The following is a 23,141-nucleotide window of genomic DNA, read 5'->3' as shown; positions in this document are numbered from 1 at the left end:
TTTTTGGATAGACAGATGGTAGGAGAGCACCCAGCATTCAACCAGGTTTAAATAGATAAGTGTGGAGCTTATTTCTGTCTTAGAAAATCTATTCTAGTCAAAAGCACGATACAGATGGAAGCTGCTGGGCTCTTGGTGCAGCTGTCAAAACCCAAGATGAACTCCTGTCTGGCTGCTTCACGTTCCTGCTGTGTCACAGTGTCACCTGTGGTGGGTCCAGACCCCTGTGGGGACACAAACCGGGGGCTGTTTCCAAACAGGATGGTTCTTCCCTCTTTTCTGATGGTCTCCCCACCTTTTCTATATTGGCAGTAGGGAATGGGAATATATGGGAGACTTTTCTTCTTGCTGGGTCAGTTTACCAGCCAGATCAATCCCCTGATCCGCCTGGCTGTGCAGCGGCTGGTGCTGGTGTGGAGGCGGTGGCTGGAGCTCTGCGGCCCTTGCTCCTTGTGTTTCAGGCTGCTGCAGCCCTTGCCCTTGTTTGTACCTTCCAAGCCTAAGGAGTTTGGTTGGGAGGAGGACTTCCAGCAAGCAGTAGGTGAACTCCATTCTGATGCAAATTACTGTTGGTTCTGGAATCCGCGTAGGCCATACCGGGACATTTCGTATGAGGCCGCATCTTTTTTCCGTCAGTGACCGAACGTGACAAAGCCTACAGCCCTTTCTCACGTGGTGCTTTTCTTCATGTTCCAGCAGCCACGGAGGAGGAGAGGTGAAAGTTCCTTCGATATTAACAACATTGTCATCCCAATGTCTGTTGCTGCAACGACTCGTGTGGAGAAACTGCAGTACAAAGAGATCCTCACACCCAGGTAGGTGCCCTCTGCCCAGCTCCCGCGGGGCTGTTCCGTGCCAGGTTTTCCCGTGCAGCGATCGTCAGAGGTTCAGCTCTTGCCTGGCCGGGGGGGGGGGGGGGGGAAGGGGCTTTCTTCTCCCTTGGAAGTAAGAGGAGGTTTGGAAAACGTCTCATCATACCATGGACGGAGACTTGCTAAATTAGGGAATGTGTGAGTGTCCCTTGTGCATGAAAGCCAGCTGCTCCGCTCGGGTCTCTCTGTGCAGTCTAAAGCCACGGTGGTCACCCTCTGTCCTGCTGCAGAGCCCGCTGAGCCAGGGCTCGCGGTGGTTTCCCAGCTCTGCACGTGGCCGGGCTGGGCGGTGGGTGCCTGGGCTGGGTGAACGTTGCAGTCAGGAGGGGGCCGCTGCCTTGGCTGGCACCAGCCTGGAGAAGCACTGCCGTGCTCCCAGGCAGCGGGAGGAGTCAGAGGTTCTCCCTGCCCGAGCTGAGGCGGGGAGGTGAGCTGTCGGCCCTTGTTTGGATGCTCTCGGGCGAACACCGTGGATGGGATCGGTTCCCAGTTTTTGCACCTGACCGCTCGCTGGGGCTGCTGACATGCTGCAGCACTGGCGCAGCCTCTCCATCCAGACCGCCTGGTTTCCAGTCTTTCTCCCTCCCAGTTTTGCAGGTCTCTTTCCCAACTTACCTCCTCCTTCCTTCTGGTCCGACATGCCCTTCCCAAGCCCGTTTCAGAGTGGGGCAGGGAGGGACCCTGTTGCTGAGCCAGGGGAGGAGGAAACACTGCAGCACCTGCTCTGCTCCCTCTGCCTTGGCTGGCTGCAGCCACGCTCCAGACCAGCACCAGGAGCTGGGCAGGGAGGCAGAAAGGCAGAGCTGCACGGGAGGGCACTGGTGGCCTTGCTCTCCATCCCGGCCTTTCCATCATGCAGGGACATCTCCTGCCTGCCCCCAGTGTGGCACTCAGTGGGTGCAAGCCCGCTGCAAAAAGATGTGCTCAGAATGGAGCAGGCTAACAGGGAAAAGGAGAGAAAACCTTGTCTGATACCACAGGAGGGATTTTGGTAGCCACGTGTGGCCGCCTGGCCAAAAACTGAGCCCGAGTACGTTGCTCATGGTGGCAGGCTTGTGTTTCTGCTTTCCCAAGAGACAGTGTTAGTGTGTGCGGGGCATGCACCGCCGTGCTCGGCTGTGCCTGTGGCTGACTGCCCTCTGATGTTGTGTGTTGCAGCTGGCGTGAAGTGGATATCGGTGCTCTGAAAGCGAACCCTGATGAAGACAACGAGGAGGTAAGGAGAATTTTACTTCTGAGTTTATGTGGGATGGGGTTGGTAGTGGCTGGACAGTGTCCACAGAGGATGCCAGAAGGGAGTGGACACAGGGACCTCGGCAGGGAGCTGCAGTGTCTCTCCCTTTTTTGCAACAAAACAGCACAATTGGCCTTGCAGAAACCAGCCTGGTGTTGGTTCCTTTGGAGGAAAGGCTCCATAAGGCAGGAGGAGGATTAACTGGCTGGGTACAGCTGAATCTGAGGTTTCAGTGCTGCCCGGAGACCTCTCTGGGCAACAGTCTCCTTATGGAATGGTCTAATCAAGAAATCATGACCAGCCACACCACTGCAGTTGTTATTTTAGCTAAACTGATAGTGATGCTGTTTCCTTAAATGTCTGTGTGTGTGTGCTTTCATTCTGGGATAAGGGGCTTTCCTTTGGTTTTTACTTCTTAATCTCTTCCGAAGCAATGCAGACTCCGTTCGACAGGGCGCTCTTGCACTCACCGATAGCATCTGTGTCCCTCCAGACGTAAACAGTTATTTAAATGCACGCTGTAGCCAATGCTGGAAAAACTGCGCATAGATGCGTGTTTAATGTAAGAAAGCTCTGACCAAGCCCTGTACCCTTCCCTCTCCAGATCGAGGACTTGTCTGATTCGGCCTTCGCTGCTCGGCACAGCAAGTGTGAGGAGATGGAGCGGGCCCGGTGGCTTTGGAGCACGAGCATGCCCCCGCAGCGACGGGGCAGCAGGTACACCTCTCGGGAGCAGCTGTGGAGCATTTAGTAGATCGGCTGATTGATAAAAATGGTTAAAAGCTTGTGCTGGTGTTGGGAGGTTTGATCACCACGCACAGGAGGGGGGGTAGTCCTGCTTAGGTGGGGTGAGGTTACGCACCAGCTGTTGCAGTTGGCTCTTGGACCACCTGTTTGGATTCTGCTTTCTCAAGCACTTCCACTGCTCTAGAAGTGTGGAGCCTGGTGCACCAACTCGAGAGTCTAGAGAAGCACAAAAGGGCTGGGACGGGTGTCCTTCGTGTAGGAACCAGGAGTGGTGGTTGTTCTCACCGCTGTGCAGTCTGTCACATCTCTGCTTCGTTGCTTCGGCAGTGCCGTTTCGCTGCTCCATTTATATACGTGTCCTTACGTTCCTCTCATCACTTGACACTTGATTCCTTTGCTGCAGTGTCTTTTTGTGAGGTGGTGCCTAAAGCTGCACACAGTTTTCAGCTGTTGATCTCGTCATAACACTGCACAAAAGAGATTCACTCTTCTCCATCTGATTTCCGATGGTGTGTTTGGGTTTGAACCACTGCACTGGGGCAGAAACGCTCGCTGAGCTACAGCTGCCTGCAGACGTGCACCCGGTCGTCTCGGTCTGGTTGTGGTTTCAGTTCAGCCCGGTGGGTTGTGTGCAGCCGTGCAGGGCTTCTGCAAGAACTTCTGCAAATGCAAAGGCAGCGTTTGTCAGACTCCGTTTGAGCCGCTGCTGCCTTGTTTCGTCTGCAGCTGCATTTCCCGGTGCTGGTGGAGTGTGGGACGTCTTGGTGTTTCTTTGCAGACTTCTTTGGCCGGTTTCTCACATCTCATAGCACTTCGCCATAACTTTGTTTCTCTGAAAATCCTCTTGTAGTGACGTTGGTGGACAGTGCTGTGTTGAGGCCCTGGCTTGGTCAGTGAGGTGAATTCAAACTTCATCTCACAGGTTTAGGAATGCTGGTGGGAAAGGACTTCCAGAGGTCTCTGGTCAGCCTCCTGCAGGACTGCTGCCGGCAGGAGACCAGGTTGGCCATGGCTTTGTCTGGCCGTGGCCCGAACGCTTCCAGTGATGCAGATTCCCCCAGCATTGGGACCAGTATTCCCAGTGCAGTTCACAGCATGGAGAGATGGGGATACAAGTGTCCCTGCTCTGTTGGCCGCATCCCTGAGTGCAGCCCGGAAATGTGTTTTGTTGCTTTTGTGCCGAGAGCGACTTGGCCGAGCTCAGCTTGGCGTTCGCCACGTCCCGAGCTCCTCAGCAGGACCCTTGCTCAGTCCCTCAGCTCCCACCCTGGGATTGTCCCCTGCAGCAGCTGTAGTTTTTGTTCAGAAATTGCTGGGGCCCCTCACGGCCTGGTAGCTCGTTGCTGTGATCCAGCCCAGTACCTTGCTCTGCCTGGGGAGTACCTGGGCCAGGTGATACCAGGAAACGCCGGGATAAACTCACTTAGTGTTTCCCTTAAATGTCATTTTCTTTGTGACCTGCTCCAGCAGATCTGCTGAGCCTCTTGTAGTCTTCCTGCCTCGTGTACCTAACAGATCAATTTGGTTTTTTCCTGTAGGCAGCTTTTAAATTGCATCTTGATTCAGCACGTTGACTCTGTCTAGCTTGCTGCAGGTGTAGCTGCTTTATTAGTCTAATTGGGGCTGGCTTTGTATGTTCTGATGAACATTTTGGCCAAGGTAGATTTTGGAATCTGGTCCTTGGCAGTGCTTGATTGCCGCTTGCTGTTGCAGTTCATCTTGGAGGGTTGCACACAGATGTGGGGACTCCGGTTAGGTTTCTCTGTTTGCAGCCTGTGGGTGTTTTATCTGGGAATCTGTGTAGGTGCTCGAACTTTCTTAATTCCTGGTTTAAATCTTTTGAAGTCTAGGGGTTTTACATTGCTCCTCCTACGCGCAACCAGTGAACTTGCTGCATTTTCAGCATTACTGATAGACTGCGCTTGGTTCTTGAACTGCCTGGTGTCACATGGCGTGGGGATGGTGGAAACACTTGGAAAAGCCCACTTTGAAGTGTCTGATTTCATAGAGTGGGCTTCTCATCATGGTATTTATGCAGCACTCAGTGTGGGACGTCGCCTTAGGAGGGCTGCATCAGTGTCACAAAGCTGCACTGAGACGGCGGAGATGGGACAAAGATGAGCCTGGATGAGTTTTAACCCCGGGGCTGCAGCATTCCCTGCTTGTGTGTGCCGAATCCCCGCAGCGTTCCCTGTCGTGCCCCCCCAAGGAGGGGGCAGTGGAAGGGATCGAAGGGCGGCATCAGGTGGCAGCGAGCAGCCTGGGCCCCTGTATGGGTGGGAGCGCAGCTGGGACTGAAACCGGGCTCTCAGGTGTGTTCCTGTCTCAGGTCTTACAGATCGACAGACGGACGGACAACCCCCCAGCTGGGGAACCCCTCGACGCCCCAGCCGGCATCCCCTGACGTGGGCAACTGCCACTCCCACTCGGAGCTGCCCCACACCCACTCACCGCGCAGCCCCATCAGCCCCGAACTGCTTTGTGCCCCCCTCACCCCCCTCTCCCGTGACTCCATGCGGCTTCTGTCCAGCGAGGACACCCGTTGCTCCACGCCCGAGGCCGGCCTGGATGAGCAGGTGGGTGCTGGCTCCGGCCGTGGCCGTTTGCTCTAGTTTTGTCCCTGGAGGCTGGTGGGAAGGTCCGAGCGCTGCCTGGAGCTGCAGCCGCTGCTGAAGATGCGTAGGGGTAAACCCAGTGCTCGAACTTGGCTGGTTTATCCCCCTCTCTGTGGGGAGACAGCTTGGAAACCTGCATGTGGGAAATTCCATCCGAACACTCGGCCAGACGGGATGTAGAGCGTGGTGCCGTTCGGCAGGGCAGCAGGATGCTTTTCCAGCGGTTGGTTCAGTTCGGAGGCTGGTGTGTCCTCACCACGTGCGCTGAAGCTTCCCTTGCGCTGGTACCGAGGCTGGGCCGAGCCTGCGGCCGTCACGGCACCAGGGAGCTGCCAGCTCCCAGCGCTGCAGGCAGCTGCAGCCACGCACGGAGGGGGAGCAGAAGAGCTTTTCCGGAGGATTTTCCATAGCCCGGTGTCTCTTCCCTTTAGGCTGTGCAGCCCTGGGAGCGACGCACCTTCCCACTCTCGTACGATCCCAGGACAGAGTGCGAGGACCAATCCGACCCCCAAGACCGGTTGTCGCGCTGCACCCGGCGCACGTCGGGCAGTAAATCCTCCCGGGAGACCGATGGCACTTCTGCTTTGCCCAACCTGGCCAGCCTCAAGAGCCGCCCCCCGCTGGCGACACCCTCCTCCTCCTCCTCTTCCTCCGCAGCAGTTCAGCGGCCAGCGCACAGATAGAGACATACGGGAAGACATGAGCAAAACCAACACACAGAACTAACTCTTGGCATTAAAGCTTCCAAAATCTGCGTTTGATATTCAAACATCCTGCCGGGAATTTTCACAGTTTTTAGTGAATTTAAGGAGTTTAGAAACTGTTTTTTGTTTTCTTTTGTTTTTCTTTTTCTTTTTTTTTTTTTTTTCCTTCTCCATGTTTCCTTGTCACACAAATGAGAGCCCCCAGATTCCTCCCAGTGGAGTGAAGCTTCGGGAGGGGAGCAGCCCACCAGACCCCCCCTCCCTCGTTCCTCCCTTCCCCTCTTAGGTGTATAAAACTAGAGCACAGGATTTAGCTGACTAGCAGACTTCGGGGATAGTTTTTCTCAAGCAAAAGGGTGTCTTTTTCTCTTTAACCCGCTCCCCCCTCCCTCCCTGAAAGGTTTTAGTGGAGTGAAATTAGTGGTGAAAAGTGATGTCTTGGGATTGCAACCTTCACTAGCTGTCTGTGTCCTCACGTGCAGAGTGTCCGCCCTGCACTCCCGCCCTTGGCATTTTCCTCCCCCAGGTTGTAGTTCCAGGTATCCCGAGGGGTGACTCTGCCCTTTCCCCATCTCCCCTTGGCCCCTGGGGCCGCCTCCTTCCTTCTCCCCCAGGCTGGGGGCAGCAGGTCCGGCCGCCCTGTCCATCGCAGGGCAAAGGAAGGACTGGAGCCCTTTAGCCGCTTCACGCACAGCTCCCGTGGGAGGAGTGGGATTTCGGAAGCAGCCTAGTTCCCACCTGGAGTGTTCCTCCTGGGTCGAAGGCAGCGAGGGGAGAGTCCCTGGGACGCCCCTCAGGGACGCGGCTGGTGGCCGAGGCCAGCAGCGTGGTGCAGCTGGGAGACGCGCTCGAGCTCTGCCCTCGCACCCCACGCAGGGCTGGAGAGTTGGGGTGAGGGCGGCGGAGGGAGCGTCCCGGGCTGGGGCTGCGCCAGCAGGGCGCTGCCGGGGTTGGGAATCGGGAAAGGGGAAAGAGAGGGAAGGAGGGCGGGGGGCTGCGGGACTGGGGGGCATCGGGATCTGTCACCACTGCTTCGCTCCACTTCCACACGCTGTCCGAGAACAGGTGTCGATTCTGTTTCATTTCCCAGTCGTCGGTCTGACCTGCCGCCTCCAGACAGGTATTTTATTTTGGAACCGAGTTTGCCGTTGTTCCTCCCCTCCCCGGCCCTTCCGCACCCGCAGTGACTCCCGGATCCCGCACACCGTTCCCATCTGTAACGCTTTCTGATCCCGACGGTGTGGCTATTGGTCCCTGTCCTGTTGCTAGCATTGTGCCTGTCTTATGTATAATCACATCACCAAAAAAAGGAAAAAAAAATACAAAGGACATTTTTTTTTTCCATTTTGTAATCGTAAAGAAATAGTAGCTAAACTGCTTAATGGTTGGGGTTTTCACAATTTTCAACATTATCTAGTGGTTTTGGTTCTGTTCTAGTTTAAAGGATTTGTCATCGTTTCTTTTTAAAAAAAAAAACAACAATGCTACCATATCCCTCTGCATAAGTGCTTTTCTATTTATAAGGTTGAAAATTCTGAATAACCCTTTTAGCATTATAAAAAACCACAAAAAAAAACCACCTTGTATTTTGTAAATATTTTCTTTTCCTGCTTTGAGCTGTGTAATGTCCTTGTTATATAGAAATGCTTTTCTTCCGAGAAGCTGATCTTTGTTAATGTCTTGATTCTGTTGCAAAGCACAAATGTGCTTATAAAAAAAAAAAAAAAGAAGAAAAGATTAAAAAAAAATTAAAACTGAATTATTCTATGCAACGTGTGTTTGTGAAACGCTGGGTTGGGAAGTGGAAGGGGCCCGGCCGTGGGCGGATCAGCCGCTTCCCTCCCGCCCGTGTTTCCGTGGCCTTTTCTCCCCTTTATAACGTTATTTCCCGGTCGTTGTCAGCCAGTGGGAAGTGGGATTGTTCCGCGGGATCCCCGGCGCAGGGAGGTGCGATGGAGCAAGACCAGGGTTGGTGGCGCTTCCCTGGGAGAGCTCGCAGGAACTCTGCCTCGCGTCACATTTTTTTTATGTTATGTTTTTATTTTACGTTTTCAGTGTTACGGTCGGTGGCTGCCGAGTCGCACCCCAGCGCAAATGCCCTGGACGGTGGGAGGCGACTCCCCTGGGTGCTGCTTGTTCCCGAGATAAGGAATTACACTTTGTGCCTCGTTACTGAGCGGCTGGGAGCAGGAAGGTGCTGGGTCATTATTAGCCAGATGATCAAAGTAGGAGGCAGCAACTTGGGCATCGCCGGGTTCATTACAGGTAATTAACAGGGGAGGTAAAATCCAATCTGAAAAGCAAATGGCAGCCGCACGAGCAGCTGCGCTGTGCTGGAAGCGTCTCTGCACTAAGGGCGCTCGGTGCTTTGTGGCTGCTGCTGGGCCAGGGAGGGGAGTGGGTGCCGCTGGGGGTCCGAGCAGCCCCAGGCCCCCCCACGCTGGGGGCACAAGGCTGAGGAAAGGTCCTGGCCGTGGTCACACAATGAGCCAAAACCAGAACCTGGGGCTGCTGGCGGGCAGGGCCTCGCCCCCTGCACCCCCCGTCGCTGCGGGGAAGGAGCTGCTGAAGCTGCACCCGGGGCCGGGCGGGACGTGGGGACAGAACAGAGAAGGACGTTACGGGCGCCCACCTCACCCCTCCGCGGTTGCTGGCGATCCCAGCGAGTGCTGCGGGGGAGACACTGGCCCCCCAGTGCAACCAACTCCCAGCCCAAGAGGCAGCGTGTATCATAGTAATGACTTTATTTCCAAATTCACTTTTACGGCAACAGTGTAAACCAGTTGTTAAAACGCACGATACACTATGGACATCACAGACAGCAGCTAAGCTAGAATGATACACTGAGATCAAACCTTCCCTCCCCTCCCAGCGCACCGCGGGGAGCACGGGGCTGCCAGCACCACCGGCAGTCTGAACTGGAAGTTCATTTAACAAGCATTATTTTTTTTTTTGAGTGCAGAAACATGGTTTTTTGGAATCAGTGCCGGTTTTAACCCTTTTCAGACCAAGATGTGTGTGGAGTAAAGGAAAAGCCATGGGTCAGTCTGTCCAGCTGCTCATGGAAACCCTCAGGCCTGGGTCTGAACGCAGGGTCAGGGCTGGGGACGTGGCTCGGGCTGCTGGAAGGGGACGGTGGGGACGCGGCGGAGGGAAAGGGCTGTCCTGGGACCCCGGCAGCCCCCCGGGGAGGGCGGCAGAGGGGGCCGGGGATGTGGGCTCAGCCAAGGACAGTGGCAGCGGGAAGGGGCTGTGCACTGGAGCTCGCCCGAGGCGCTGGTGGCCCTCGGGAGCGACGCGGCGGGGCCGGGGGTGGCTCAGGCCACAGCCAGACGGGCAAGCTCAGCTACACGCATCCTGCAGCCGAAAAGGGTTAAAAGGGGTGACTGGTGCTCGGCCCTTCGCCCACTTGCTAGTTTTAGAGGACAAAAATACCACAGCGGCTCCCGCGTCCTACACCAATACAAAGATAGTCACAGACTGGAGTACAGGGTCTTACAATCATCGAGGCAACTGAAATGGAGCGAGTGACAAGCTGGACGTGGGCTTTTGCTTGGCCTGTTCACACTCGTGCTGGAGCAGCCTCTCCCCAGCAGTAAAGCAGCTCCTGGGGCTGCAGAGAGAAGGTGGGACCCCCCCTCCCCCAAACCGCCACCCCCCAGACTTAACCATCCTCCTCGGCATGGGACATGTCACCCGTGCCCAGCACCGTACAGAAAAACCCGGCGGATCCTGCAGCAGCGTGGCAGCTTCATCAGCTCCCACCGAGGCTGGGAGCGGGTCCTGTCCAGGGAGGACAGCCTCGGTGGCAGCCAGCCGCCATCCCCGGGATGACCAGTGCCCCTGCCACACTGAGACCCCCCCCGCCGGCCCAGTCAGGCCAGGATTTCAGCCCCTTGCTGGGAAAGCGCAGCTCTCCGTGCCCCACAGCCCGTGGGGTGCATGGTCTGCGGCCCTGCTGGGCACCCCTCGCCGCCAGCCGTACCCCCACGGCTGGGCTGGTGCCTCGGGGGGGAGATCACGCTGAGCTGCACCAAGGGCATCTCGGCCTCTTTGGTTGCAGAAGGAAAGGGCACGCGGGGGTGGCCAAGGGTGCAGCACAGCCCCGGCCCCCCCTCACGCCCGAGGCTGCCATAGGGATAAAAAGCAGCAAAAGAATCAACTCGGCTCGGGGCTGGCTTGGAGGACAGGGCGAGGGGTAACGCCAACCCGCCCCGGAGGGCGACCGGGGCTCAGCGCCGGGGAGCTGCCTCCGGAGCTCGGGACCGGGCCGGGGAGCTGCCGCCGCCGTCACCAGCTAAAACCTCCCTCGCGCCTTCCCCTCGCGTCCTCCTGGTTGTCTCCTACCGCTGCCAAAGGCACCGGAACAGCAGAGCCATGGAGCCGCCACTTCCGCGATCTCTTAGCTGACCTTGCAGGGGAAAAAAAAAAAAAAAACAACAACCCAAAAATGTCACAAGCTGCACCCAAATCCAGGGGCCATCCCAGCCCTGGAGCTGCGGGTGCCCCTCGTGCGACGCCCTGGGAGGTGCGTGCCCCAGGGGTGCCGCGGAGCCGGGAAGCCCTGCCGCAGCCCCCAGCCCTCCCCTGCGCTGGGCAGGGGCTCTGCGCCCACCCCTGCGCCCGGCAGACATGCGGTGCCGGGCTGCCCCATCGGCACGACCCGGAGCTGGGCGAAGCCCCCCAGGCCCCCCGCGCTGGGCTGCGGCGGAGCCGGCACGGGGCAGCTCAAAACTACTTACAGCATTTTTTTAAACACATGCTCGTTTATGAAAACAATCACCCTGGCACGGTCCAAGCATATACAGACAAATCTACTCTACGACACGAGGGGCTGCCAAAGGAATGGGGAAAAGCCTCTACTCATCCACTCAGCGGTTCCAGCACAGCCACGGAGAGGGGAACGGCCGTCCCGGGCCCCTTCCGCAATGGGATACCCCGGCGTCGCCAGTACTCCAGCTGCCGGAGCTGAGAGACCGGGTTTAGGGGATGCCTGGCAGTTATCTTCATACACATCTCGGCTTTCGGAGGTAAAAACAAAAGGTTTCTTCCAAATCAGCAGGCAAATTTAATGCAGAAAGGGAGGGCACCTCCCTGCAGCCCCTGGGACCTGTGCTGCCCGCAGGCCAGACTGCCAGCCCAGCATCATCAGGGTAACGAGCTGGGAAGGTCACATCCTGCACACATGCCCTGTGCTGCGGTGTGGGGTGCTCGGGTCAGCCTCGTGCTGCGGCTGCCCCCTCTATCCCCCTCCCCGCTTCCCCAGGGCAGTGAACGCCAGGGCGGGTGGCCCCAGGCAGGGCTGGGACAGTGAGGGACCTCGCAGGGGGACAGGGAGGGAGTGGGGGACAGGCGTGGGCTGTGCGCTCCGAGGAGCAGGGGGAGAGGAGGTTTTGTACCTCGTAGTGTCACTGATTTTGAAGTCCTGGAGCTAGAGCTGAATGAACAGTAAAAGCAGGTTAAATCATTAACCAGTTAGGGGATGGGGAAGCAGCTGTAAAAGGAACAGAGGAAGAAGGCCAGATTATTATTTTTGTTTCTTTTCTTTTTTTTTCCCTTGTCTTCTCTCATCTTCGCCCGTCATGCCCCGATCACAAGCCCTGCTTGGCCAGCGAAGCAGACACTTCGTCAGCTAGCGTGGCGAGCTGGGGGGAGTCCACCATATTGATGCTGCCGGTGGAGGACACGTTGCTAAGGCGGCGCGGGGAGGCATCTCCGGAGATGGTGGGGGACTTGTAGACAATTTCAGCGCCATGGTCGGTCTTGGCTTTGGCGTTCTCGCGGAAAGTCAGCTTATGAGTCTCAATCTGCAACGAGAGGAGAGGGCGGTGAGCGGGGAGGATGCGGGACGCCATCCGGAGAGGCTGTTTTTACCTCCAAACTGTCCACTCAGTCACCGCCGCTGTACAGCTGGGAGGAAAGCACCGTTTGCTGGCCTGATGCCCCCAGTGCCCCCAGTCCTCAGGCACATCCCTTCCAGAAGCCCACACAAAGAATGGGCACAACTGGAGGGGACGGCAGGCCTGGAGCATCTCAGGATGCTGCCAAATCCTTCCCAAGTGCCCAGGCCCGGTGTGGCGGCAGGTCCCAGGCACAGGACTCGGGTGGCACAACCTGGGCTGCTCCCACTCTCCTGGCAGAGATTTACGGAAGGGGTGGGATCCCCGTACGGTGCATAAGGCTTCCCCTGAACCCACAGCCCAGCTGGGCACAAAATGCTGCTCCCACAAGCCAAACCCCTCTCTCCCGGCGAGCGCGAGGGCCGGGGAGCGGAGGTGAAGTGGATGGAGTTTGCTACTTACTGGTGCCCTCCTCAGCCGAGTGCAAGGCTGGGAGCTGGCTCTCCGGGGGGGTGGGTGGCTCCAGCACCAGGGCCTGGAGCCCAGCGGGGTCTGGGCTCGGGGTCCGAGCAGGCTGGGGACAGGTCTTGTCTTCCTTGCCTTTCTCTCTCTACAGGTGAAGAAACCCGCCCAGGGCGGTGGGGTGCAAAAAATGCATCAGCAACAAAAAACAAGATCTAATAAATGTCAACCAGAAGGAAAAAGACAAAAAAAAAATAAAAGAAAAGAAATAGAAAATTGGGGAGAAAAAGATCTGAAAAACAGGGCCATTCACTGACTCATAGGAAGAACAGCAGCTGCCTTTGGAGACAGGGAGGAAAGCCTTCCCTGTGCCACAAAGGAGAGCAGATGCTGCCGGCACAGGTACTTCGGCAGAGCACGGAGCACACCAGCTCCCCACAGGAGACCCGATGCAAGAGTAGTACCTGAACCGGGCTGAGCTCATGTTCAGTTCGTTACATTCAGGCTGAGGAGCTGTAGACTGTATGTCCAAATCTGCATCTTCTGTGTCACAGAGCAACGAGGGGACTGGGGACATGGGAAAGGCCGGGGAAGGGGCAGCAGAGCCACCCACAGCCACTCTGCGTGGAGGGCTGATGGAGCTCAACCATGCCCTGTCCCCTCCCTGTAAGCAGAGTGTCCCGCCCCAGAGCAGCCCTGCCTGGGGGTGGTCCCTGGTGCGAGTGGCAACGGGCTGGACAAGGGAAACAATCGGAGGCAGCACATGAACTCAGGTTACACCAACAAGCTCCTCCAGGTGTGGATGTGGATTTAGGCAGGGTACAGGCAACTGCCACACAGGAAGGCTGACGCAGGTGATGCCACTGCTGGGTCACACCCTTGCAAATAAATTCCCCCTCCAAAGGGCAAGTTCTTCAAACTACGGCCCAGTGAATGTGCCAGGATATGAAAGAATCATCATTGTAATCATAAAAATGATGAAAATGGGCTTAGAGAAGCACAGGGCAGTCTGATGCATAGCAGCAGTGAGAGAAGGGTAAGGAAGTCAAGCGATCCCTCAGAGGCCCACACACCGCTGGGAGATGAAGAACTGGGAGGTGCACAGAGAAAACGTGGCCAAGAACAAAGTGCCAGAATACAGGAGCTGAAACACAACTTTTCCCTTCCATTGAGAAAAAAGGGTTTGAAAAACAAGCAAGATAAAACCCATTTCCCCGGAGAAATTCAGCCATGTATGTCACCAGGCTGGAGTCTCAGCTGTGCTTACCTGAGCTCCCTGCTCCCCTGCCTGCAAGGGACTTGGCTGTCCTTGAAGCGAGGCTGGAGAGGTGTTTTACTCAGCTAAGACTTACTGCGAAGTCACTATCAAAGCCTCTGGCAGGAATGGCTCACGCCCAGTTCAGTGTTTCACCTGACCTGATTGGCTTTTTTCTTTCAATTTAAATCCTCCCAAACGCACACCACTCCCTACAGAGTCCTCAAGTCAGTCTCGGCTAAGACTGAGACTTGAAGTAAGCAGAGAACACCTTTCTTCTGAAGTGACAGCCTACTGCAGCGTCACCTTTCCTGAATAAAGCTAAGCCTTTAATGCTCCACACTTCCACTGGGGAGCCAACACCTACTGCAGCACCCTGAGCTGCCAGCTTTGTGCCACACCACTGGCAGTAATCGGCAATGCGAGTGCAAAAGCAGCTGCTGGCAGTGGCACCCCTTAACGAAAGGTCTGAGGCGCAAACATGTTTCTGCACAAACTTCAGAGAACAGTAGAAAGAGCAGGAAACCACGGGACAGGACACGGCTCACAGTCACACTCGTCCAGGTGGCCACAGGCCAGGAAGGGGACAGACTGCTGTCCTCACAGCTCTGCCACAGCAAATCTCCTCCAGGTCGGCAACTGCAGCCCAGGAGCCCGGGGCTCTGCCCGCCTCAGCAAGCCGCTGGCAGGAAGGCAAGCTGGCTGTGTGGGCAGCAGCCGAACAGCCTGTCCCTGGGCAGGGCGCTTCTTGTCCTCTGAAGGACAAGGTACAGAGCCCACACCACGCCAGAGCACGGGCAGCAAATGGTTCAAGCACTGGGGAAGCAGTGCTGCCAGGTAAGCAGAGAGGAGAGGCCGTGGCCTAAAGATGAGCTGCGTGAGGAGAACCTTCTCCAAGTCCAGGCCGACCGTTCTTTGCTTGCACGCCTGCTCACAGGGCAGTCTCTTGCACAGAACAGCATGCCTGTTCTCGACCCAGTGCCCCTTTACCTTTTTATTTCCTCCTCCAGGGACGTGGCTGATGTTATCTAAGGACCCGATTTTCGATTGCACCTTATCTTTGAAGTCCAGTTTCTCAGATTTCACCTCCACCTGGCCACCGCCTGGAAGAGAAGAGGACAAGCTGGGTTAGCTCCTGCGCCAGCCAGGGCAGGCTGGAGAGAAAGCGCTGAGGTCAGAGGTGGCTCAGCCAAAGCGCTCTGAGGCTGAGCAGCGGGTAAGGACCAGGAGAACAGCAGCGAGAGGGACCCCTTTTGGGGAAACTCGGAAGCCAGGGCAAATGGGAACCAGAGTAGACACCTTCCGGAGGATGCTGTGCAGAGCTGACAGACAGCCCAACATTTTACAGAACCAAGGGCAGGGAGCTAACCTTACTCCCCTGAACACCAGCAGCCCCTCCTATTTACTCCTAAAAATTCCCATGTACAGCGATGTGTCGGCCCAGACAAGGGTGTCCACAGATACCAGGTCCCACCCCCTACTGCCGAGTGGTCAGGCAGAATGAAGAGGGTCTGGAAGTGACGGAGCTGGGAACAGTGTCTAGCATCCCAGGACTTGCTCTGATGCCCCAGTTGCTACACGTGGCTCCCCTCACTCCCCCAACCCTCTCCCTGTCTCCAGACGCACACCGCAACACAGCCCACAAGCTCCAAGGACCAGCACCCGGTGCTGCCAGAAGCCGCAGAGCCAAAGGGTACCTGGTTTGTGATGGATGTTGCCCAGGGAACCACATTTGGATGTCACATGGCTCAGGTCGACTGGCTTGTAAACGATTTGAACCTGTCCGTATGAGAAAGAAAAAAGCAATGAGCTTACTGCCACCACAGGCAACCTGGGGAGGGGGAGGCACAACACACAGCAGCACCTGATCTGGATTCAAGGGAAAGGACAGCTTAAACCCCAGTAAGATTAATAATACAAAAGAAACTGTCATCAGAAATGGGAGATCATTAATACCCGTGTGCAGCAGCCTCTCTTAACAAAAGTCAGCATGCAGAAGATCACCTCTCCACAGAAGGGGGGAAGTAGAGGCAATTGTAAAGTGCTTAAGTAAGAGAGAGAGTGGAGTGGTAATTAATTAAGATTTGCATACACATCATCCAAAAGGAGGAGATATACCAGAGAGAAAACGTAAAAAATAAATACCTTTTCTGGTGTAAAACATAAAGCTTATGTCCACAAAAACTGAAAGAACAGAAATGATCAATGTGCACAGAACTTTTAAAAGAGTGACCAAAATATGCATTTCTGAAAAATGCTGCAATGGAAATAAGGGTTTAGGGGGGGGGGGGAAAAAAAAAAAAAAAAAAAAGGCAAACCAAAGTCTAAATATCTGGCAGGAGTTCACATAATATAAATTAAAATGGCAATTATAGTATATTGAACCACAACAGTATTTCATGATATTATGCTGGTTTTTATTTGCTTTACCCATTATGTCTCTGAACAGGGGCTCCAGCAATTCCACTTAAACCCGCCCCATTCACAGACCAGCCACGGCGCTGGGGGGTGCCTGGGTGTGGGGCCGGTGGCCTCTTGCGCACGGACAACTGGGTTACACGAGACGCACACACAAGGAACAGTTAACGTGGAGCTGTTTAGTGGTTACGTTAGCCGTTAAACACCACACTGGAAAACACCAGTGACCGGAGAGGTCTGGAACCATAAGGCGTGTCAGGGACAGCAAACCACAGCACACACCCACCAGCTACGTCAGGAGCAGGAGACAAGAGAGTGAGAAAACATCCCCATATCCCCAGAAATTACCTTGGACCCTGGTTTTGGACTCACACCTGTGTGTGAATCAGCTGTTGCCGGAGTTAGTGGGGCAGCGCAGGAGAAATCAGATCATCAACACCTCAAGGTTGGTTCTTACTCACTGGGAAATGTCTGGCTCTCAGCAATAGCTGGATTTCAAGGGGAGTATACGCTGCTCTCTGTGTTTTCACCAAGCACCATGGTGGGCGTGCTGCTCTCACAGAACTCAGGAAGGATGTGTCAGCAAAGGGACCTTTGCAGAGGAGCTGACTCCTCAAGCAGCCAGGCAGCCTCCGGACCAACGTGGCTGGAAGCCAGCACAAAGGATTCACCGCAGCCACCGCTCTCCATCACATCCGAGCACCCTGTGCTGACTCAAAAGCCCCGGGTTGATGGTGCATCCTTCAGTTCTCATGTTAGCCCCACGCCCACCGGCTCCGTCACCCTCAGAGCCAGGTGCTGGACCACGGTTGCGCACACCACCGAGCAACACTCCCCCCTCCATCATGCAGCCAGGAAAAGGAGGGGGGAACAGAGGCTTGGTGCCATGGTCCCACCCACGTGGAGCCAGCGCGCAGTGCATGCGGGCCTGCCTTGTCTCCGATGCTCACACATACCAAAAGGCACATTTGACAGAGAGTGGAGACAGAGAGAGGGGAGAAAAACAACCGCCCCAGGGTCTGGGAGCACATCGAAGACACAGACATGAAGGCAGTGCTGGGGAAAGATCACAAAATGCACTGGGCAGGAAGAGCGCTAGATTCAGTTGGAAAGGAGGAAACAGACCCCAAAAAGAGAGTTGGCGCCTTCCTAATCCCAGCCGTGACCCCAAAGGGCCTACCAACAATTTGGGCACCCCTGAGACAGGGGACTGGGAAGACCTCCCATTTCCAGAGCAAGCAATCAGCAATTGAAACACTTTCTGCTCTCATTCCAGTTCCCTTTTTTCACAGACAGGACTCCATTAACCCTTACCATCCTGCTGGGGAGCATGTAAAATGGGCACAGAGCTGCTTGCCTAGGAAACACCAGTGCCAGAGACCTGGGGATCTCACCTCTCAGCATCAGCAACACTTAGGTCAACTTCTGCCTAATGCATCACCTTGTCAGAGCATCCACTGGCTTAAAAAAAAAAAAAAACAACCAACCCCAGGTTACTGCAGCAACAGTTCACTCCTCTTGAAGCAGTAACGGCTGGGCAGGCCGTCGCTGCTGACAGCGTCATGGAGGATTAAGGTGCAACAGCCATCGAACCCAGGTGGTCTTTTGTTGCCCCTCTATCAGAGGAGCCCCAAGGCGCAGCTCTGCTGCCCCCACAGCCTGCGCAGCCATGCTCCAGCCACGTCAGCACATGGCTTTGGTCCGAGCACCCGCACCCAGAGCTGAGCTGCTGCTTTCCAAGTCAATGCAGCCAGGCAGCAATCACACAATTTTCACTGCTGGCAGAGCCTGGGGAGGGATGACAACCTCCAGCCAAAAATCCAGATAATTCTTAACCCACTACAGCTGCAAACGCTTGCCCATGGTGTGAGCTCTCAGTGGAGAAAAGGATGAGCTCACCACCCTGTGCTGAAGCTAATTACCAGCCACAGCACAGATGATTCGTGATGAACACTAACCCCTGCCATAACAAGTGGACCACCACGCACCAGGCAGTCCAGCCAGTACAGAACCCTGGGGTAAGAAAGAGCAGAACAAGCAGGGAACCTGCTTCACAGAGGTCTGACCTCTGCAAAGCAGCTCCTCTGGCCCATTAAATAAACACAGAATGACACCAAATTTAAGACGGAGGTTGCAAACCCAGTTGGTCCCAGTGTTTACGTGCCAAGCCCTCTGCAATGCTCAGTTTCTCAGGGAGAGCATCCACAGAGATCAAAAACAGCACAAAGAAAATCCATCAGGGACATCTGAGAGGCACCAAATAGCTTCCTCAGATGGCTGCAGACCGGGCACCTGCAGACCCTGGGCTGCACTGTTTGGGGTCTCAGTGATGCATCTTCCTTGGTCCCTCATCTTTCCTGGACCCAAACTCTCCAGAGAGACTGGTGTAAATCTGTCAACCTCTGTGGAATTTCTCCAGGTTTCTGGCACAGTAACTGAAAGCTGAGTCCAGCTATTTATCTGGGAATGGCTGGAAATGCCAGCATTCAAATCGATTAACTCAATATTACTTTAGACTCAGCCTCCATGGGCACTGCCAAACACATTTACTAGCAAGGAGATGCTTAGTATTTGCACGGATCATACTTGCCTGATGGGAATGGGCAGGAAACTACACTTTCACATATTGTGCAGAGTCACGTGCAATTTAGCAGTACATTAAGCAACAAAGACTGCATTTGCTTATAAATCTATCCACCTACTGCATCAGCAACTACATCACCGTCTGCTAGAGGCGACCCATCCTGCAGACAATGAGGCATTAAGCCTTCCAGGTAGTGTAAAACCTTCGAGTTAACGGGATGGTTTGTTACAGACATGGTTTCTACACAGGTCAGTTAGTTCTGTCCATGTCAGGCATGTACAGGACTTGTTAAGGTTCATCTAACCATGTCTTTTGGGTTAATGGGGTTAAATGACAGCACGTCACCAATCGCTATCTCAGGGTCACTGCAGATAGCATTGGCGATTTAGTGTATACAACATGCCACTAATAATAAGGATTGTTACAGTGCATTCAAAGTGTGAAGGTACTCACACTGCCTCCTCCCGGGATGTGTTTGATATTATCCTTTGAGCCACACCTGGATTGAACGCTGCTAAAGTCCAACTTCTTATTAACAATCTGCACCTTTGGTAGCCAGAAAAGAGTCATTGCACGTCACCAATAGCTATCTGACGGCAGGGTCGCTGCAGATAGCATTGGCAGTTTAGTGTATACAACATGCCACTTATTATAAGAACTATTATAGTGCATTGAAAGTGTGAAGGTACTCACACTGCCTCCTCCTGGGATGTGTTTGATATTATCCTTTGAGCCACACTTGGATTGAACGCTGCTAAAGTCCAGCTTCTTATTAATAATCTGCACCTTTGGTAGCCAGAAAAGAGTGTGAGAAACAACATGACCATCTGCAGCTTGACCATGTGTTATATCACTAAAACCAGGAGCCTGCCTTCCAGTGCCAGAGGAGAATCTCTGGCTTGCCACACAGATTTGTCTACACACAGGCTGGAAAGTGAAGATGGAGCTGGGCAGGTTATAGCTAGAGATTGGACATGTCTGGCTAGCAAGGCAGCCCTGGTTTCCAGGCCAGAAACACTAGCAAAAGAGCCAGCTCACCCTGTTTTCTTTCACTGAACAAAACAGGGAACTCGCTGGGCAGCAAACATGCTGGAAGGCACCAGCAGTCTGAGACTCAGCTTCTGCAGAGCCAGTAGAAGGAGGAAGGATGGAGCTGAGAGAAAAATGCCTGCTCAGCTGCATCTCCCTTGCCAGGCAGCATGTTCCCCCCCTCTAGGACAGATACACGTGGCCTCACATTTCAGCAGCTTGAGAAAACTGGGCAAACTGGTGCAGCTGGCCAGGGCAGGAGGCTGAAGAGCAGGAGCTGCGCGTCCAGCACCATCTGGGAGAGGATGCCTGAGCCCTGTGCTGTTCAGGGCTCAAACTCCCTCTAGAGTTACAAAGAGAAAAAGCAAATGCTGCCAGGGATGCAGTCCCATGCCTGCAGTTTTCTTAACTCCTGTACAGATGAGATGAAAGGGACAGCACAGACCACCCCCAAAGGCAGCAGCTCTACTGCATATTCCCAACGCCATCGCGGGTGGGAGGGAGGCTGGAAAAGGCTTGGTGCCACAGGGGAACCACACACCCTAACTTCACCCTTCAGTTCCAAAGCCTGCCTGCCCTCTCCACCACACAGATTTTTGGACTAATGAAGTTGTTTCCATTTAGGGCTTGTCTTCCCTGTTTGGCTTTTATAAGGGCACCTATGCTGGAGTGACCACACACAGAGGAGCAGCTACTCCAGACAACACAAAGATGAAGACAATCCCTGCTCCTTCTCCTACATGGACTGCAGTGGCCTTACAACCTACGCAAGTATAAACCAGAGGTAAATGCAGGTAAAAACCAGCAGGCACACAGGCCTGCCCTCCCTCAGGAGAAACCCTGTCTGAAGCACAACCCTCATGAGAAGGAAAAAGACACAGCATCCTGCAAGAGAGCAGTGTCACATCACACTGCACATGCAGTCCCTGGATGACAACGTCCACAGAGTGGGCTGAGCGGGCAACCTCACCCTCCATTTCAGCATGTTCCCGGCATGCTGCTGCAAGGAGAGCTCCTCGCTATATCCTGGCTCTTTAGCATGAGAAGCGCCAAGGCCAACACATGCCCCCAGCATCATTTTCCCAGTTCACATCAACTGATCCTGCAAATCAGGACCCAGTTCTGCTAGACCAGGCTTTGCCAGAGCAGTATTCCGTGATCCAGCAACAACAAAATTGCTTAGACAATGCAGAAACACTGGAAGAGATGTGGCCTGGCTGACTGCTGGGCATGGGTGCCCCATGTACCTTTGCTTCCCTAGGCTGGGAAATCTGTGCAGAGAGCAGGCTCCAGACCCATCTTCTAAGAGCCACCCTAGAATCAAACTTGGGGGATCAGCTCCCTCTGCTCCAGCTGCAACCATTCTGGTAAGAGCAGCATCGTGTCCTACAAAATCCCCAACAGCATCCAGCCACTCTCCCCTGCAAAGAGCAATGAACTGTCCCAAATTCAGCTGTTCTTACTCTTTCAATGACAACAATAAACATGTTGCCTGACAGAGAAGCAAAGAGAGAAAAAAGAACTCGTAAAAGCTGGATTAAAAAGAATGAGCAAACAATTTAATTAATTTATAGTAAACGGAAGGGTTCCTTCTAAAATCCCTGAAGAACAGTGTTTTGTCAGGGTGGCAGGAAAAATTTATGCCTTGTGCTAAGCAGGCAGGAGGGCTGAGGCCCTGGGACACGGGCAGCTGGAAAGACATGTGCTGCTCTGCTCATGACCAACAGCCAGAACAGCCCTGCCCAGGCTCCAGAGCCCTCCTGGACTTTAGCACAAAGCAAAATATGCATTGTCCAATAAATTGCCAGCCACAGCAAAAAATGCACATAAGGAAATGGAAAAGCACACTGCTATTTAAGGTGGTGAAGAGAAGCCATCTCACAGCTTCCCCCCATGCCAAAGTCAAGCCTTCAGAGCCACGGAGTTACCTAGTTGCACAAAATGGCATGCATCACACTCGGGGAAGATTTGTTACAGCTCTGTTGCATTAGCAGCTGCAGAGCAAGGTTTGCAAGCGTTCCCCCCCTGGGGCAGGCAAGCATGAGCACACAGGGACCTCTGACTGCACTGGTTCTGCCATTTAACATCTGTATAAGATCCGCTGGGCCTTCACCAACAGAAGAACCAGGTGCGTTCATGTCTCCACCCACGCAGCAAAGAGGATTTTATAAAAGCCACAGGGACAGGGCCACACAGTGCAATGGAGCAGCGCAGAGAGGCTCGGATGGGTGCTGAGCAGCCAACACCACTGCTGGAGCCGTGTAACTGCACACTGCTGCTCCTGGGGCTGCACAAATGATTTGGCTCACACCACTCCCTCACCCAAACTCTCCTCTGCTGGGCTTGCAAAATTTAACACGAGACCCTCATTCCCAAGCACTTGGAGCATGCAGTTCACTTTGCTGCTCATGAAACTGCCTCTCTAGGAGTGAAAAGTACTAGCGGTGGAAAGGATAAGAGTGCTACCAGTTCTGTCCATGCCACACTGCACTATGTAGCAAGGCAGTGCCTGATTGCAGAATGCAATCCAAAACCTTGTCAACAGAGTTGGATCCAAAATCACAACCTCCCGAAAAATGTGCCGAGCCTGGGACCCTCACAGGGAGGAGACCACCCTGTCTGCTTGCTAATGAAGAGGCAGAGGCAGCACTGAAGGGACTGCTCCAGATCACACAGCATAGAATACAGAAATACAACCCTGATCCTGTGGTTCTTTAGGGCTGCAGGTCACAATTTGCTCTCCCTAACCGGACACCACGAGGGAATGTCATTCCCCTGGCAGCCAGTCCATACACTGATGTGCCACTCCACGAAAGCCACATCACAAGCTCCCTGCAGTCCTCTCTGCGGGACAGCTGTACTGCACTAAGCCAGGCAAGCAATTTCAGGACAAGCATCCAACCCAATCAACGCAAAAAAAATTAAAATCAGAATCAGGCTGGAGATCAGCTGAAGCTCGGCTGCCCACTGCTGTATCTGCGGCCACAGCTGGTCTGCTGCTGCTCCAGGGAGGGCTCTCCCCTCCCAGATGAAGCATCAAACACCCACTGTCCCTACAGACAGGTCCCTGGAAAGCAGAATCCACATTTACCTTGCCACCTCCGGGCTGGTGCTTCAGATTTTCAGTTGAGCCAATTTTGGACTTCACATTTTTCAGATCAGGCATGGGTGCGGCTGATGGCTGGATGCGGCTCTTGGCAGATGCCGGAGATTTCGGTGGTGTGCGAACCACTGCCACCTTCTTGGGCTCCCTGGCTGGTGGGGTGGGCAGAGAGGGAGTGCGGGAACGGCTGCCTGGAGTCCCGGGGGAGCCGGGACTGCTGTAACCGCTTCTGTCTCCAGACTTTGGCTGCTCACCTGAGGTTTGCAGAGGGAGGCAAG

At 54.6% G+C, this 23,141-nt stretch overlaps 2 protein-coding genes across 11 annotated transcripts in view; one reads left to right on the top strand and one right to left on the bottom strand.

The window, feature by feature from the left end:
• Nucleotides 1–8,468, top strand: part of KANSL1 (KAT8 regulatory NSL complex subunit 1) — a 100,866-nt gene extending 92,398 nt beyond the window's left edge. For 5 of the 7 annotated variants that reach the window (XM_005439473.4, XM_055697832.1, XM_055697831.1 and 2 more), the window contains 5 exons: nt 697–815; nt 2,031–2,088; nt 2,711–2,823; nt 5,183–5,429; nt 5,900–7,931. In XM_005439473.4, the coding sequence (XP_005439530.1) occupies nt 697–815; nt 2,031–2,088; nt 2,711–2,823; nt 5,183–5,429; nt 5,900–6,151 (789 nt within the window). In that variant the 3' untranslated portion in view covers nt 6,152–7,931. Of the gene's footprint in view, nt 1–696; nt 816–2,030; nt 2,089–2,710; nt 2,824–5,182; nt 5,430–5,899; nt 7,932–8,227 lie in introns of those variants that run through there. The other 2 variants (XM_055697828.1, XM_055697833.1) reach the window with 2 other exon arrangements.
• A 431-nt stretch (nt 8,469–8,899) lies between these two features.
• Nucleotides 8,900–23,141, bottom strand: part of MAPT (microtubule associated protein tau) — a 52,934-nt gene continuing 38,692 nt past the window's right edge. The window contains exons 11-16 of one of the 4 annotated variants that reach the window (XM_055697838.1): nt 22,852–23,117; nt 19,425–19,517; nt 19,185–19,277; nt 15,427–15,508; nt 14,720–14,832; nt 8,900–11,979 (exon numbers count right to left, since the gene is read on the bottom strand). In XM_055697838.1, coding sequence (XP_055553813.1) covers nt 11,764–11,979; nt 14,720–14,832; nt 15,427–15,508; nt 19,185–19,277; nt 19,425–19,517; nt 22,852–23,117 — 863 coding nt within the window. In that variant the 3' untranslated portion in view covers nt 8,900–11,763. Of the gene's footprint in view, nt 11,980–12,466; nt 12,623–14,719; nt 14,833–15,426; nt 15,509–19,184; nt 19,278–19,424; nt 19,518–22,851; nt 23,118–23,141 lie in introns of those variants that run through there. The other 3 variants (XM_055697834.1, XM_055697836.1, XM_055697837.1) reach the window with 3 other exon arrangements.

Source organism: Falco cherrug, chromosome 20 (assembly GCF_023634085.1).
Source record: "Falco cherrug isolate bFalChe1 chromosome 20, bFalChe1.pri, whole genome shotgun sequence".
NCBI classification, from domain to species: domain Eukaryota; kingdom Metazoa; phylum Chordata; class Aves; order Falconiformes; family Falconidae; genus Falco; species Falco cherrug.
Note: the sequence above shows the minus strand (reverse complement) of the source record. Positions and strands in the feature narration are given on the sequence as shown.